We start from the raw sequence: 16,117 nt of genomic DNA, 5'->3' as shown, positions 1-16,117 counted from the left end.
GCTCAAATGACATCATTTGACATTAAACAAAAAAAAAAAAACATGTGCGAGCAATGAAGCGTAATAAATACATAACAACGTATTAATAACAAGACAGCTACATTTAGCTGAAAAACATCTGTACGAGCCAAAAGCTTCTCGTTCTCGTCCTTTTAATTAGTGACTCATTGTGGAGGAGGGTGGGGGTCAGGGGGGGGTCCGACTGACCTTGACCCCGTACTTGACCTTGCCGGCATAGTGTCGGATGATGAAGGCGGGCTCCATGACAGCGGGGAACTCGATGTAGCTGTTCCCCTCGTGCTGCCGCTTGAATTTATCCAACAGCGTCTGGTTGGTGGCTTGAGGGAAACTGAGGAAAAGAAGGAGTTTGGGGTTTTTACATTTGCTTTTTTAATGTGAAAGTACACGAAGAAAAGAGAGCGGGACAAAGCTCTGAACTGCGCCTCGATAAATCACGCTTGTTGTCTCGTCGTCCACAAAGAGCATCGTGAATTAAGGGTATTGCTTTTTCCACGTCACTTTTTTATAGCAGCCATAACCAAAGACATGTTAAGTTATTTGATCAGTTTGTGCATTTCGCCCACTGACACTACAGTTTGTGGCTTGTAGCTTTAAGCTGATCCCGGCTCTGATCCCCCCCCCCCCGGCCCACAGACCGTTAATATCGAGAGCCAGCGATTATGCAGAAAATCAGCCGCTTACAGAAAGAGAAGAGGGGAAGAATGAGGCACCGGGGGCGTTTGGTACGGGGGGAAACTGCACAGCCGAGGACTCAGTGCTCTCCAGCTTTTCAAAGTGGGAGGAATTTGATTCAGTGTCCAAGTTTAGAAGAGGGAAAATTCAAGGAGGAAATACTGTTAGTAAAAATAGCCCCATTACAGTTGTGAAGCTGAAAGGATCCAATTTACATTCTAGGGAACGTGATCCTCCACAGAGTTAATACGGTTATACCGCCAGAAATGCATGAACGCTCAATGCAAATGCACTTATTGTTATGGGACCACGTTCCCATTGTGTGCAGAACCGTTACAACTAAGAAAACAACTAAGAGCTGATTTGTCCTTCGCCTTCTGCTGTTATTGCGAATGTTTGTCGACAACGTGGTGATAAAAGCAAACAGCAAAGTTGTATTTGCCACTTGAATAAAAGCCTCTAAAGCATTGCTGAGATGACTTCACCGCTCTGCGTCTCGCTCTACAAACGCCAACAATAGCACAGTTGTATCTGGTCGTGATGCCCTGAGCTTTCTCCTGTTGGCCACTAGGGGGCATAAACACTGAGGAAGGAGCTGACGGACGGAATAGTGTCTCTGGCCCCCCCCCGAAGTCGGAGGTGCATCGAAGGACTCACTTGCACTCCTCGTCCAGGAGGTGGAACAGGGCCGTGGGCTTCTTGCTGATCAGGTTGATGCAGCCCGTGTTGTCGATGTAGTCGATGTTTCGCCAGCTGATGCCCTCCGCCCTGTACTCCTCCTGCAGGGACACGCAACGCACACAGAGGCCCGGCCGTCGGTAATAGGACGTGTAGACCGCGCTTTGTGTGGTTTTAAGCGGTTCGGAAAACAGAAATAAAGGATGTGCAACATGTGTAGCGTGCATTTTGTATTCTACTTCTATCATGTGGTCTTTCAATTTTCAATCAAAGCGACAATGTTGTTTGTAGTCCTGCTTTCATGTCATCTCTGCGTCCAATAAAACCACCTTCAGATCTTTTCCTGGCAACTCGTTTTAATAACGAGAGAAGCATTCAGAGCATTTATCATCTACGCTTCCCAATAATTGGTATTTTCCTGTGTCCCTGGGAAAGAGATTTAACCAATAAAGGCATTAATCCAGGGGAGGTCGGATACAAATCACTGGAATCCCCTTTTGTCCCGTCTCTCCCCTTCCTGCCACGGAGTCTGAAGGCTGTTAATTAATGTCGCTTACCCGACGACCCGAAGACAATAAAGCGGACAGACGAGAAGGAAAGATCCTCCTCTTCTTCAGGATTTGGTGAAATAAAACAAAACGATTGAGCAGAGAGGAATTCCTTTACTTCGGTAGCCACAAACATGTTGGATGCTTCATTAAGATGTTTGAGAGAAACATTCTGTGACACGTTCTTCGTCTCTCGCAGTGGTTTGTAGTTTGTGTTGCCGGGTTTTCTTAATAAGAAACTATTAATACAGAAGATAAAATAAGTGTAAGTGAATTCTTGTTTTATTCGGTTGTTCTTGTTTTAACGTCTGGCTGCGAAACCAGGTGGGTGAGGAAAAGGCAAAGCTGAAGAACAGGTCCGTCTTTTCATCCTGTAAACACTCCACACACACACACACACACACACACACACACACACACACAGTGGAAACTATAACAGCGACACCTGTGCAATACAACCCAACCGGCGACGGCTCTGGGAAGCGCGTTCGTGAGCCTTGTAACATTCAATTTGTGTCAGATGGGCGCTGACTCAAGCCCCCAGTGATCACTGGGCTGTGGTTTGGGATTGGATTCTATTCCACGGGCTGCGGGTACCTGCCCCCTCGACGTCACTCAACAGGCGCTGCGACACCACGTCTTCCTACCAGTTGTCTTCAGTTTGTGCCAAATGCGTTTAATCAATTTGTCCATATAAATCATGTAACTCACGATAAGCCATTCGATGCCTTTGTCTGTACTGACTGTAACTTATCGCGTGATTATAATGTAGAATTGTAGTATAAATATAATCATGCATCAACAATCTCTTCTTCCGCTCCGTCTTTCAGCAAATGTAATAACTGGCCGAGAGGTTGTTGGAAAAGTTTGGAAAATAGACAAAAATAAAGGAGAAATGAGAGCTATTCCCCTTTAACGTAGCGCTCACTGCGTACGTTGCTGTGGACGTGAAGCTGCGACAGCTCGCGGTCCGCTTCTCCTGCTCGAATCATTTTAGAGGCTTTCAGGCCGCCTCGGTTGTGCGCATGGATTCTTCCATGCGCAGTAACGTGTGTGTGAGCGTCAGGAAGCCATGAGCTCCCCCAGTGTGGTTTAAATGTTTAAGGTCATAATATCACAGTAACACCAAATCAAGATGGTTTTGTTTAAGGATTAAAGGTTTTATTCTCGTGTGAATGTAGGGGCAGTTTGACCCTCGGGAAACCAAAGAAATCAATAGCGGAACACATTTTTGGGAGTTTTAGGGGTAAATATATGGAAAATGAGGAAGGGAGGGGGGGGGGGGGGTGAGCTGCAGAATCAGGTCACGCTGCACACAGACTCTATGTGCACAGTGAGGATGCTCACTGTCTCTCTTTAATACATGTTAGTGATTCATAAGATTATGTCGACTAATCGACAGATGTGTCAACACAGAATCACAAAACAAACACTTTTAATCTTGTGCGACAAGCGTTGATAATTCAACTAATCAACCGAGTAGGAAAAGAGCCGCGGGGGTCTTTTTCTCTGCAGAGGTTGCATTGAAACACGCAACCGGTTTTCTTTAGACTTGAACTCTCAGGCTTAAACCGCCAGAAACCATCAGATCTTGTGAAAATCAAACAAACAAAAGCAAATCTGAGTCGTCCTTAATGCTGCATTTCACTCGTCTTCAACCCCCAAAGACACAGAAGCCTTTGAAGTCTCAGACTGCACACCAGCAAACCACATCCTCACATATTCATGACATGAGGGCCGGACGGGATTTTGTGAACAACTGCCTTTGTGGAGGACCCCCCCCCCCCCCTACCCCCCAGCACCCCCTCCTCCCCTCGGCGTTATCCACAAACAGCCCATCAAACACGTCGGGGCACGTCGGTCTCAAAGGTAAACGCAAAGTTTTGACACGCCCGCAAATCTCCCGGCTCGCGACTCTGAAAAGCCCCCTTTGAAGCGAGTCCGCTCACCCGATGGCGACCCGCCGCATCCCCCGAAACGGGCCGCGGCCCAGCGGCCTCGTTGGGGCGTTAAAGAGGCGTCTTACTTGTTCGAGCTTGAAGATGTGCTGGTTGAAGTAGTGCTGCAGGCGCTCGTTGGCGAAGTTGATGCAGAACTGCTCGAAGCTGTTGTTCTCGTAGTCCTCGAACCCGAAGATGTCGAGCACCCCGATGGACAAGATCTGAGGCGGACAAACGCACAAAAGCACATTTAAAAAAATAAAGTCAGCAGTCTTTGATACTCAGCGTGCCGCGAAGAGGTCGGCGACGGCCCACCTTGGTGGTCTCCTCCAGGTCCCTGATGTTGAGCAGCGCGTGGTTGATCCTGAAGACGATCCAGTCGAACAAAGCGCTGTAGAGGGACTTGGCCATGGAGTCTCTCACCGTACCGGCCTGCACACAAAACCCGCACAGCGCGTCTTTATAGCCTCACTTCCAAACGGCGATATCTCAGCTGGCAACGCTCGATTAACGCCAGCGAAATCAAACCTTCGGACTTCAGCGCGTATAATTCAGGAGCTGCTCGACAGACAATGACGGTTTTCCTTTTTATACCCAAATACGCTCAATTCTAGTGTGGTGCTCTTTGCCTCTATGTTGTTTTCCTACATGGATTCATCCCACGTTGAGTAGCACAGTGAGCTGCATTGCTGTTGGACGGTGGACAGTGTATCTTTTGCAGACAGCTAAGCTTATTTTGTTTTTTGATCTTTATCCGAAACCAAGCTGACAGGCTCCTAGTTTAACACACACAGTTGTATCAATCTCGTTATCTAACAGTCAGGAAGAAAGCGAACAAGCGTTACTCCCCCAAATGTCCAAGTGAAGTTTACGATGCCCATTAGAGCCCATTAGAACCAGAGGTTTGACATCAGTCACCTGCTCGCTCACAGTGCTGCTCACATCTGTATCGTGCATTAGAGCTCGGCACTTTTATCCAGGTCCAAGATACAGGGTTTAAATATTCAAAGCAAAATGGCTTCATATTAAGGTCAAACTGTCTCAGAGAACACTGGCTCGGTTTGAAGAAGATTATTTAAAAAGAAGTCAAGATGTGCAGACGGTTGCATTTCTCCTCCCTAAACGGTCCTTTATGGTTTGAGTGTAAATCACATCTGCTCTGGACGTCTAGCCGCCGCTGCAGCTCCGACTGGAAAAAACACATGATGGGCCCTGAAAGGTAGAAATGAGATCAACAGGACCAACCGGACAAGTCTGCTACCCAAACAAGTCCCCTGCGTTGACATTCTGGACTGAAAGTTTGGCCCAGAAGGCCCGAACAAGCTGGCGCAGGTTATTAAACTGCAGGTGCACGAGGGCGACACGGGCAGTGTGATGCAACGGGGGGGGGCGAAGCTGCAGGACGATACAAGTCATGCATTATTTTAATTATTATTAGCTATTAGATTCAATAGGCTGAACATAAACATAAAGAGGGAGATTACAGGACCAAAGCTTCCTCGTCAAATTATTAGGGGATTCTCGGATCCGCTGGAAAAATGTGACCTCGCTGCAGCAAAGGTGAGCCGGAGCGTCCAGAAACCAAACAAGCCCCTGAAGTGGCCTAAATAATTAACTGGGCTATTTTTCGCTAACCTCAAACCGAACGTCCCCTCCACGAGTCGGGAAGGACATTTCTTTTGAGCCCCGTACGTACTGACCCCAGATGACCCCGGATGACCCCAGAGCGTTTCATTATTCAGAGGAAGTTGCACTAAAAGCGCTCGGACTGAACCGGCTTTAAAACTCTAAAAGCCATCACCCAGACGCTGAGATTTCTTCGAGGGCCTTTGAGTGTATGATTTCAGCCAGTGAGATTGTTGTGACTGTTGAAAGGAATATTTACACAGAGACCACCCAGTGAGCTACCAAAACAACCGGTGTTTGTGCATCGGAAAAGCCCCCTAAATATCCCACAGGCCATTAGGCCTCGGATGTGCGAGACTTTGTGGTCAAATGCTGCCGTATTCACGCTGGAAAAAAAACAGAAGACGAAACGGTTTAACACATGGCATCCATTGAACGTGAAATATTGGGAGGCATCGTGAGAACTTGAAAAGAGCGCGCGTCTCCATCCGAGCGGCCTGGCGCGTTGCGGCGTGCGTCCACGCTGTCCTCCTGCAGACGGCGGCGGGAGGACTCGCGCGCGTGTGTGTGTGTGTGTGTGTGTGTGTGTGTGTGTGTGTGTGTGTGTGTGTGTGTGTGTGTGTGTGTGTGTGGCCACGGACTGAGAGAGCAGCAGGAGACCTTTCAGAAAGGCTCAGTCACCCTCCTCAATCTCTGGGTTGAATGCAACGTCCCAGTAACCACACACTGATCCATGAATCTTCCTCCTCCTCCTCCTCCTTCCTCTGGAATCAGAACGTTAAGTATCACCACGCTCAGCTTTACCCGCTCAACGTTTCCTCCTTTTTTTCTCTCACCGTCGGGGTCATTTAAACGTTGCCGGGGGTTTTTTCTCCCCGGTATCTGCCGCGTTGATGGAGCCGACCTTAACGTGCGCTTTGGTGCTTTACCGGGAGGAGAGTCTCACCTCTGAGAGCTTGTAGGGAACAATCAGCCGCTCGCCCACCGTCACCGTCTTCCGCGTCGTCAGCGCTTCAAACAGCATCTCCTCTTTGACCTGATGAGCGAGAGAGCGAGAGATAATCTCCACTTAAAACACGATAACCCGTCATTTCATTCACTGCACTTGGGTGTCTGCTTTTCACCCAAAGTGCTGTTGACGGTACGTGATGCGACCACAGAATCCTGGATGCTCATTTAGAGTTCTGATATCTGACACTTTCCACTTGGGTTGCCTTTCTTCTTCAACAGCGTAAGTTTACATAAGTGTGTGTCTGCAGGTTGACAGCTTAAAGAAAATCCACACCGGCAACAACAAACGGCAAATGATCCACAGACAGCGGTGATGTAAGACAAGTTTAACCACATTTCTGGGACGAGGACATCAAACCGTCACTTGTGTAATTTTAACATTGACTACTTCAAGCTACGAAGCAAATTTAGGTTCAACTTTAGCTTCCCAGTAACACGGTAACACACAGATTGCACATGTTACGTACTGTGTAACGTTAATGTCAGACTGTTTGAGGACAGTTTGTCTGTGTGACGTCACAGAGGTCTTTTGTTAACATGTTTAAACCAGAGCGACTGGCTTTTATTCCATTTTAATCCACGTCATAGCTGGACTGTTTGGCAATAAAAAAAACAAAAAAAGACGCTCGCACCAGGAACACACTCGAACACCTGAACCAAGACCAGGAACATTGTGTTTTAAAAACATAAAACAGTTTTCAAATTCTATTTTTGCCGTACCTCCAGCAGCTCGGAGACGACGGGCAGCACCTCTGGGTTGCAGATGTCGATGGAGTCGTCCCTGTAGGCTTTCTTCTTGTAGCGGATGTTCCCCAGGTGGAGGATGGCCGACAGCAGGCAGAAGATCCTGCAAACGGCAAGAGGTCACCGGTGCTCTTAACGGGCAGAAACCTCTCATGTCATCAGGGGGACATATGATTGAAATACGGATGGAAACGTGTCACTAACTTCTTGCGCGTGGAGGGAAGAAAGCCCACCATCTCCATGGCCAGCTGAAGCCTCTCAAAGTCATGCTTCAGGTCTTCTCCTTCCACTGTGAAGCAGTCCTGCAGAAACCAAAAGTAGAAAGAAAAAAAAAAAGCAGCAACCAGGTGTCACCAAGTTTACAAAAGCTGTTGCGACTGAAAGCCAAACGAGCTGATGGAGGACTTAAAGGCCGCTGACACAAACACGTCGGACACGAATCCGACAAATTTTTTGTTTACTTGGCGGCTGATGCAAAAAAAAAAAAAAAAAAAGTGTCCCGAAGCAGACGGAATGAATGACTCACGCTGCAACAAGCTATCATTAAGAGGCTCGGGGGTCAAACCCTCCAGTCTGGTGGTGCAGGTTCTGCTCATGTGGTGGAAAATCCCCTTTTAAACCAATCCACAGAATATTGGCGAGCCGGTTAAAAACAGGAGCCGAGGTTTGGGGCCGCTCACGTGTCGGGGAGCGACGCTGATGGAGCAGTGAGGGAGTGCTGTTCTGACGCAGCGGCAGTGATGCGTGCAGGCCGGCCCTCGCATGCACATGTGATAAACGTGAAGATGAAACGAAGCAGCCGGAGTAGTGTTTTAAAAACAAATGCACGTGAGCAGCGGTAAAATCCTGGATGGATCTGGATCTTTTCTGAAAGAGCTTTCCCCCACATGCTTTTATGTCGCTGCTGCATAATTGTGCAGGTCTCCACTGCACAAGCCCCCCCCCCCCCCCCCCCCCCGTACCGTGAGCCCTGCTCTATGCTTTATGGGCCCATTCCAATATGGCTGCCATAATTATCAAATACCGCCGCAAAAGGAAAACCGTTCTAACACGAGACTCGTCGCTCTGTGCCTTCACTCACCCGTTGACTCCGGTGTTACATTTCTAGAGCAGCAAAATCTGTATTTATTCAACGAAAATGTTGTTATAACCCAGATCTGTATGTGGAGTAACAATGTGTCGATTCCAGATGATGTAAATGTTTTGTGAATCATATATAAAAGCAATAAAAATGATAGATTGCTACTTTAACCATTAATTCCAACACAAATCACACATGACTTCTCTGATCATTGACATCACCGTCTTCCCGCTGCAGAGTGCGATTTGAATCTGAGCCAGCGACTGAGAGGTGAAGGTGTGTCTTAATAAGCCACAACGTAGACGTAACTCGGGGGAACGTAAACGCACTGCGGCCCGGCCGCCGACCGCCGAGCGATGGGGACTGTTGCTACGGGAAACCGGTCACTGATCAAAGAAGTCAAACGGGTTACAGCAACAAAAGGCGACTACAGGATGTGACTAGAGAGCCCAACTTAACTGAGGGAGGGGGGAACAAATACACCAAAACCAAACCAGGAAATATCCCAAGAAGCACCACAATCAGCAGGAGTGGGAGGAGGGAAGCGAGGGTGCAACTTGTGCATGAGAGGGAATGGGGCGGGTGAGGCGGGTGAGGGGTGAGGCTCGAGTGGCAGATGCTCAGGTGACCACAGACATCTACTTGCTGAGGGTTTCAGCGCGTGGGGACACACAGATACTGACCGCTTCACTCTCACAGTTACTGTCCCAGCGCAGCTGCTGGGTGGACTTTGTCATCTGGAAATGTTAAGGCAGAGTTTACAGGGGGGCGGTGGGCAGGTTAGACAGCAGCAGTCAATGAACACACACACACGCACGCACGCACGCACACGTCAACCTGCACACCAACAGCGAGCCGTCGGGACGAAAAGGCGACGGCCGAAACGCGGCAGCTCTTATTTGTTAACAACAGGCGGACAGATATCAAGGGAACGCAGTCGGAGCGCGAGGACACGGGAGGAAGAGAGAATATTCACAGGGAATAGAACATGACCACATGATTAAACACATCCAGTCACTTGAACTCACTCGAGATGTGAGATGTTCCGCAGTGAACAACCTCCTCGCGTGATGTTCCAGTTTGTGAGCAGGAACCGTTTTTTAAATGATGGGTGTCCCTAAATGCACCACCTTAAAAGAGCTTTTCTCATTAAAAATAAGACAAATTGAAAGAGTCTCTGAAATTACTTTTCATTTACAATTTAGATAAACCAGATTCCTCAAAATGAGGACTCTAGAAAACCCGCAGCTGGCTTTCATAATGTACATGTGTGGTTGAATGACAGATGCAAATACCACTCATCGTGGACAGCAGAGACAGCAGAGCGTGGTTCTCTTTCTCAGAACAGAGAAACACAAGGGATGGTTAGAACGAGAACAGAGGGGGGGGGAAGAATGCGTGCGCGTCGCCATGTCCGCGTGCGTGTTTGCACGCGTGTGTGTGTTGGTGGCCGGCGGGAATGGAAGGAATTCCCTGGACGGCTACATCCTTCACGTAGGCGTGACACATTCAGCAGGGCAGCCGGTCCTCGGCTGTCACCGCGCGGGAAGCGAAGCGGCGCAACAAGTCTTACACAACATCCGCATTCCGTGCATTTAATGCGTGCGCTGGTTTGCTCATTGTGGCTTTGTTTTACAGTTATGCGAAACCTGTTCTTCGCCGTGGGTAACACACACACACACACACACACACACACACACACACACACGCACGTGAGATATAATTACGCCAACAAAATACAAATGAATACAGAATCAACTAAACTCAAACCGGTTTGAAATAAAAACCCGTGTGCAGAGATTAGACAGCTCCATGTGCATGAGGGAGAGAGGGGATGCTGGGATCGAACCACCGGTCGCGGGACAAACGAGGAGGAAGACGCAGATCGGCCAGCGGGAGAGACCCAAACCGGACGGATCGGTTGGTTTTTGTGCGTCTGGACGCGAGGGGCCCACCTGGCTGAGGTAATGGTATTCCTCGGGCTTCATCAGGTGAAAGGCTTCCCTCTCTTCGTCACTCGCTCCTGCCAGCAGGTAGTAGAACACGTGGTAGTTTCTGGAAACAAAAAGGGAAATTTCCATTTAAAGTTAGTGCAAAGGCCTCGCCGCTCACCAATCCTTATGATGTCGTTACCGAATAATAAATGAAATGTTCATTTTAAAATGCCTTAACTTTGAATGTTAACTTTATCCTTTTCAGAATGTTTATAACCTCACAGTTAACGAGCTGATTTGTAGCAAAAGTGGTTACAGTCTGAGGGAACCTCTCGTGAACTGATCTGTTGGGGGCAGTAAAACCTCCGACGTTGCAAAGACAAAAGCAAGCGGCTTAAAAAAGGAACCATGAAAGCTTCGGCCGCATGTTTGGCTTGTGTGTGTTTGTTTCTGTGCAATGTTTTTCCCCTGAGAGCATCTCCCAAACGTGTGCAGCGCACACACACACACACACACACACACGCTCAAGCAATCCATGTCACCAAGAGGTGGCTAACGGCCCACTGTGAGCCCCCCCGTGGTGAGGTCGACTTCTGAGTCGCACACATCTGTGTTTCCCTGATTGTGATGTGCTCACCGCTCATTGTGCTCCTGATACACCAGCCTGGACTTCTCCAGCAGGTATTTCTCCACATACGCTCTGGGAAGAAGGTCACAGCATACATTTGTTAACGTTCGTCCCTTTTCTTCTTTCCGTCTGGTTCCTGCTAGGCCTCGTTTCTCACCCTCTCACAGTTCCGCTCTCCTGGTAGTTCACCTGGATGAACTTGCCGAAGCGACTCGAGTTGTTGTTGTGCGCCGTCTTCGCGTTCCCAAAAGCCTGCAGGGGAAAGATGGGAACACGTGCTTGAGACAAATACAGAACACAAAACACACAAACAGGAATAGCCCACACATGCCGTATCGCACACACACACACGCACGCGGGTTGGAGGTCGGGTTCTGGGGCGGGTTCTTCAAGTGTGGATGGTTTGCTTGTTTGAGCCGAGCACACGGATCGTTTGACCTCGTCAGTCCGAGGCGGATGATTAATAACGTGGTTTTAAGGATCAATCCGAGTCAGAGTCGGGCTAATTGTGGGGGATAAAAGGAGCAGCGGCCTGATACAAAAGCAAAATCTTGTGATTAATGGGCTCCATGTGGCCCCGCGTGGAACGTGTAGCGGTTGGGCTTTTAATAAGACGCTCCAGTATTTCCCCTCGCGGCTCTGTTTATGCTGTCCGGCTGCCCGGAGGGGAAGTCGTTCCTCGGGCCCGTATAAACCCTGCAGTTATTTGTAGCTCCGCCACAAGTAAACAAATTCCTCAGCACATCAGCCCTGAGCTGCACCCGAGCCCCGCGCCCGAGGAACCCGGAGAACGGGGGGTCCTCGCACCCGAATCCAACCACAGGAGAGTCTCTGCATCTCGGATTAGGATTCGATTTACATGAAAGTCTCGGTGGCGCTCCGCCTCCCACACAGCCCCGAATCCAACAACTGGAACCCGAGCAATGAACTTGCTGCTCATGTGTGACTCACTGAGCTGAACAAATGATTGAAAGTGGGCCGACGCTGCGGAGAGGCCGGTTCCACTCTGCTGGCCGGACAAAGGGAGAGCTCGGGAAGGTCGGACTGCGGAGCGGTCCGGAAAAATGTGGATTTCGGGATGCGACGCCGGATTTTGGTTGATATTTCCAGAGGAGCGGGCGGCCCGTCTATGAACCGGCTGCCCCACCTGGTTCAGGAAGCACAGGTCAGACGAGGACGACTTCCTGACTGCACAGCCAATGGAAAGCCGGCGCTCCGTGACCACCGCCCCGCTCGCGGGCCGCCTGAGGAACACTGTTTGTTTGACATTTAGCATTTTACGTTGGACCAGCAGGAAGCAGGATGTGAAAAAACTAAAATACTGCGGGCTGATTTATGTTGAGGTAAAAGAGAGACGGACACATGCAAATACAGCCGTAGCGTTTCCTCCCAACATGCAAGAGGAATGGAGACGAGTCGGTCGGCGAACCAGTTAGTCGCCGCCAAAATGAAGGGACGAGCGAACATCCCTCACTCTGCCCTCTCACCATCAGATCTGTGGCTTTGTGTGCAAACAACACCCAACAGCAGCGGGGCGCTCGGAGGCTAATCTGGTAAACCCGGGGCGAGTTGAGGTGAAGTGGGAAGCCGGTTTGGAGAAAAACGCACGGTCCCACCGCCGATTCCCCAAAAAGGAACACCGGGAACCCAAAACCTGTTTGTACAGACAGTGACTCTCCCCACTTGGGTCACTCCGGCAGGTCAACAACATTGTTCTTGGCTTCGGCCCACAGACGGAGCCGAGAGGCCGACTGGAGGCGGTGCCAGCGCGCTCCGGCTGTGTGGTGTCCACAGGAGGAAGCCTGGAGGTCAGACAGAGACGACCCGAGTGATCCTGTTGGTGCACGGCGAGTCGAAGAGAAGGAATACTGAGTGTACAACGTCGCAGATGCAGAGCGGGGAAATACCTCCGGTCACATTAGGCCCTCAGAGGCCGAAACAAAAAGCTGCTTGATTTAACTCACAAAGGGATTATCTTTCAGTAAGTCATCATCTGCTTGAGGGAGGGAGGGGGGGGGGTTACGAATGAATTTCGCTAACGGGTTGTGTCGGGAGGGCGTGTGACTGCGCCGCCCCGCACTGTACACAGAGAAGCGCTTTGTCCGACTTTCAAAGCCACTTTTAAGTGGAGTGAGCCGTGGAAAACGGGCATTCTTCCGACTGCGAAATTGTCACCAAACGCGTTGCATTCCTTTCCCTTTCCTGCAGCGCCGGCGCTTCCCTCGCGACTCAATGGTCACTCGGAGGCATCGCTCATTTGACCCTCGCCGGATCCTCGTCCTTTTCACGAGCCCGTTGCCACGGTGACTCGCCGGCCACAGAACGTGGTCAGAAGAAGAGGCACGCGTCACGCCGTGTGTGGGCCGATGGCGCTTCTCCTGACCTCATTATGGTGACAAGTCCCAACCGTGGCGTCCGCGCTACATTTATACATTTAAAAAGGCCGAGCATTTCCTAACATTGCACCAAATCCTGTCGGTGTAGATTCCTCTCTCGGTGTAGCGCTCTGATGGTCCAGTGAAACTCGCCGCACAGACGTCGCGCTCGACAGGTTGTGCAACTCTGACGAGATGCGTCACGCTGAAATGTGACTGTGTTGTTTTTAGCCATTTGTTTGCATGCGTTTGTCATACTGCCTCTTGGTCAGCTCGTCATTGTAAATGAGAGTTGGTTCTCAATGGATTTTAACCCGGTTAAATAAAAGGTCAAATAAAAAAATTAAAAAAGAAGCGGCACGAAGCGGCTTTCAGGTTTTTGACCTCTTGTTGTGTCCAAGAGAATGTCAGCCTCAGCATATTTTTTGGTTTATTTTAATGAAATCCTGGTCACACACGTGTTGTTCTGGATCACGCTCTATCAACACGGATGTAAGAACATGTGCTAAGCATCAAAGATTACTTTTCTCACACTACAGCCCGAAGAATAATAAATAAACACATAAGATCATCTCATGAAACAATTTAAATCAATACATGCAAACACTTTTCTAATTTTTAATAATAAATGGAAGTTTCTGAACCAAATCACGTTATAACATGAACACGTTCATGTTTTAATTAAATGAAATAGTTTTTTTATATGATATATAACAATAACATATTTGATAATACTACCTAAAATATCTAGCTACAACATAAAAAGGGATCTCTCTGAAACATCAGGGCCAACTGTTCCCCTGTTCCTGCTAAGCTAAGCTAACCGGCTAACTGTAGCCTCTTATTCAAAAGACAGATGTGGGATGATTTATGTTTTCTTATCAAATAAAATGAAATAAACGCCAGACACTTCTTTGGAAAAGCACATGAATCGCTGGACAAAAACGTGCGTTACCGAGGACAAAACCCAAGAAAGAGCTAATTAGAGAAAGCAGAGGCCCTTTGATCAGTTTTGGGCCGATCGGAGTCCTGAGTTTGTGGGAAGGAAGCGAGCATTAGTCACAGGGATGGAGATGAAAGCCGGACATAATAGAAAAAAATAATCACAGATCTCCAGGAGTCCTCAACTATCGCAGACATCTCTCATACAACATAAACCTCGGGGAGTTACAGAAGAACAGTGCAGCGGGTGCATTCCTGCGCCGCCAAGGCCCCCTCGGACGGGAGCCAGAACCAAGAAAACCTCAAAATTAGCGATTCATTTCCCATGACGCCCCGTGAGTTGCGGACCCGTTTGTGACTCCTCCGAGGGGCCTCGGGGGAGGGAGGGGGGGGGCTCGAGAAGAGAGACTAAAAACGAGCGAGGAAATGAAATAGACCACGAGCACATTTGGGTGAATCCATTTCCCGTGCTTACCGATAATGATCTGAGCAGCGCAGACGGACTTAAGTCCAGAAGATCTCGTCCTTCAGATGAGACATCGGGACATTCGCAATAATCGCTGTTCCCGGCAGTGTGATATTGAATATTCAGGGGGGCACTCGAGGGGGCGAGCGGGTGAAACACCTGAAAGTGAGAGTGGGATTACAGCGTCTCTGTAGTGGAGCGTTCGACAGCGACGGAACGAGCAGAAAAGCACAATGAGACGAATGTCCACGGCGTCACAAACTAAACAGGAAGAGCGTGAGACAGAGACCCGCGGAGACAAACCGGCTCACAACAACAACAGCAGTGTTGCTTTCGCTCACGCGCACAATCTGCTCAAATAAATACACAATCCTAACTACTCGCTGGTATCGAGAACACTGGAATTAAAGCGTCAATGATGGTTTCTGCTGCGGCTTCAGTGGGTTAAGATGATATTTATCTACATAACAGTTCTAAAGGGCTTTAGACATTTAAACTTATATAACTATGAATGGGACTTTAGAAAGTCTTTAAGGATTAAGGAGCCTTTTATAAGACTGTGGCGTTTTAAAAATAATACTAAAAGTATAAAGGGAACATTTTTATTCCCTTATACTTTCAGTTTAATCTCGGGATTGAGGATTACGGGTGGACGGCAAAAAAAAAGTATCCCCGAAATATCAACAATCACAGAAATAAAGATTAACAACATTAAAGTTACAGTTCAGACATCGACAGATGGACTGAGACAATGAAAAGTCCCGTGTGTGTGTGTGTGTGTGTGGCGGGGATGCCTGGGGGTGACTATTTGCAGCAGAGGCCTCGTCCTCTCGTGTGGCGCTCAGCTGCTCGGCGGCGTTTATTTCCAACGCGGTGGAGATGCCTTCGACCACGCGTCATTTGTTGGGCACCAACCTCGTTGTTCCTGCTCTTTCTGCCATGCGACGCATTCAAAGAAGCCAAACATTTCCTGGGCTGAACTTTTGACCCCCCCGGTGTTACGCAAGAGCGCCCGGTTTGTGAAGTGTGAGAGAGAGAAAAGTTGTCGTGGTCAGAAAGAGGTGTTAAAGGAATGCAGATCAGAGAAGCTTTTCGCTTCACTTCTCCTGGTTCACTTTATCCTCAATCGGCTAAAATCAGCGCTCGGTTTCCAAAGCACAGCGGATCATATTAAAGAAATGATCAGCATCAGTTTTCTCTTTAAGGGAAAAGGTCAAATTTTGAAGCCCTGACACTAGAACTCCGTCCCTTTGAGAAGTGACGGCGGTTCTTTTTGCCAACGTACGGGACATGAACCTGTAGACGGAGCAAATCAACTTTTGTTTATTGTGGTTTTGAAGCTCTTTAATCGTGAAATATGAATGAAGCAAACAGGAACCTCAGATCCTTCCGGCCCTTCTGATAAAGGAATGCAAACGGGTTCTTCTTTCCGCAACATGGTAAAAAAAAAA

At 48.7% G+C, this 16,117-nt stretch overlaps 1 protein-coding gene across 29 annotated transcripts in view; it reads right to left on the bottom strand.

Moving 5' to 3' along the window:
- myo9aa (myosin IXAa) overlaps nt 1-16,117 on the bottom strand; it is a 68,474-nt gene that overhangs the window by 22,917 nt on the left and 29,440 nt on the right. For 23 of the 29 annotated variants that reach the window (XM_040169364.2, XM_040169371.2, XM_040169383.2 and 20 more), the window contains exons 3-13: nt 11,041-11,135; nt 10,893-10,955; nt 10,277-10,376; nt 9,005-9,058; nt 7,445-7,542; nt 7,217-7,343; nt 6,432-6,521; nt 4,175-4,291; nt 3,946-4,080; nt 1,351-1,472; nt 208-349 (exon numbers count right to left, since the gene is read on the bottom strand). In XM_040169364.2, the coding sequence (XP_040025298.2) occupies nt 208-349; nt 1,351-1,472; nt 3,946-4,080; nt 4,175-4,291; nt 6,432-6,521; nt 7,217-7,343; nt 7,445-7,542; nt 9,005-9,058; nt 10,277-10,376; nt 10,893-10,955; nt 11,041-11,135 (1,143 nt within the window). The remainder of the gene's footprint in view (nt 1-207; nt 350-1,350; nt 1,473-3,945; nt 4,081-4,174; nt 4,292-6,431; nt 6,522-7,216; nt 7,344-7,444; nt 7,543-9,004; nt 9,059-10,276; nt 10,377-10,892; nt 10,956-11,040; nt 11,136-16,117) is intronic. The other 6 variants (XM_040169401.2, XM_078085678.1, XM_078085680.1 and 3 more) reach the window with 1 other exon arrangement.

The sequence above is a fragment of the Gasterosteus aculeatus genome, chromosome 12 (assembly GCF_964276395.1).
Source record: "Gasterosteus aculeatus chromosome 12, fGasAcu3.hap1.1, whole genome shotgun sequence".
Taxonomy (NCBI): Eukaryota; Metazoa; Chordata; class Actinopteri; order Perciformes; family Gasterosteidae; genus Gasterosteus; species Gasterosteus aculeatus.
This window is presented reverse-complemented; position numbering and strand designations above follow the sequence as displayed.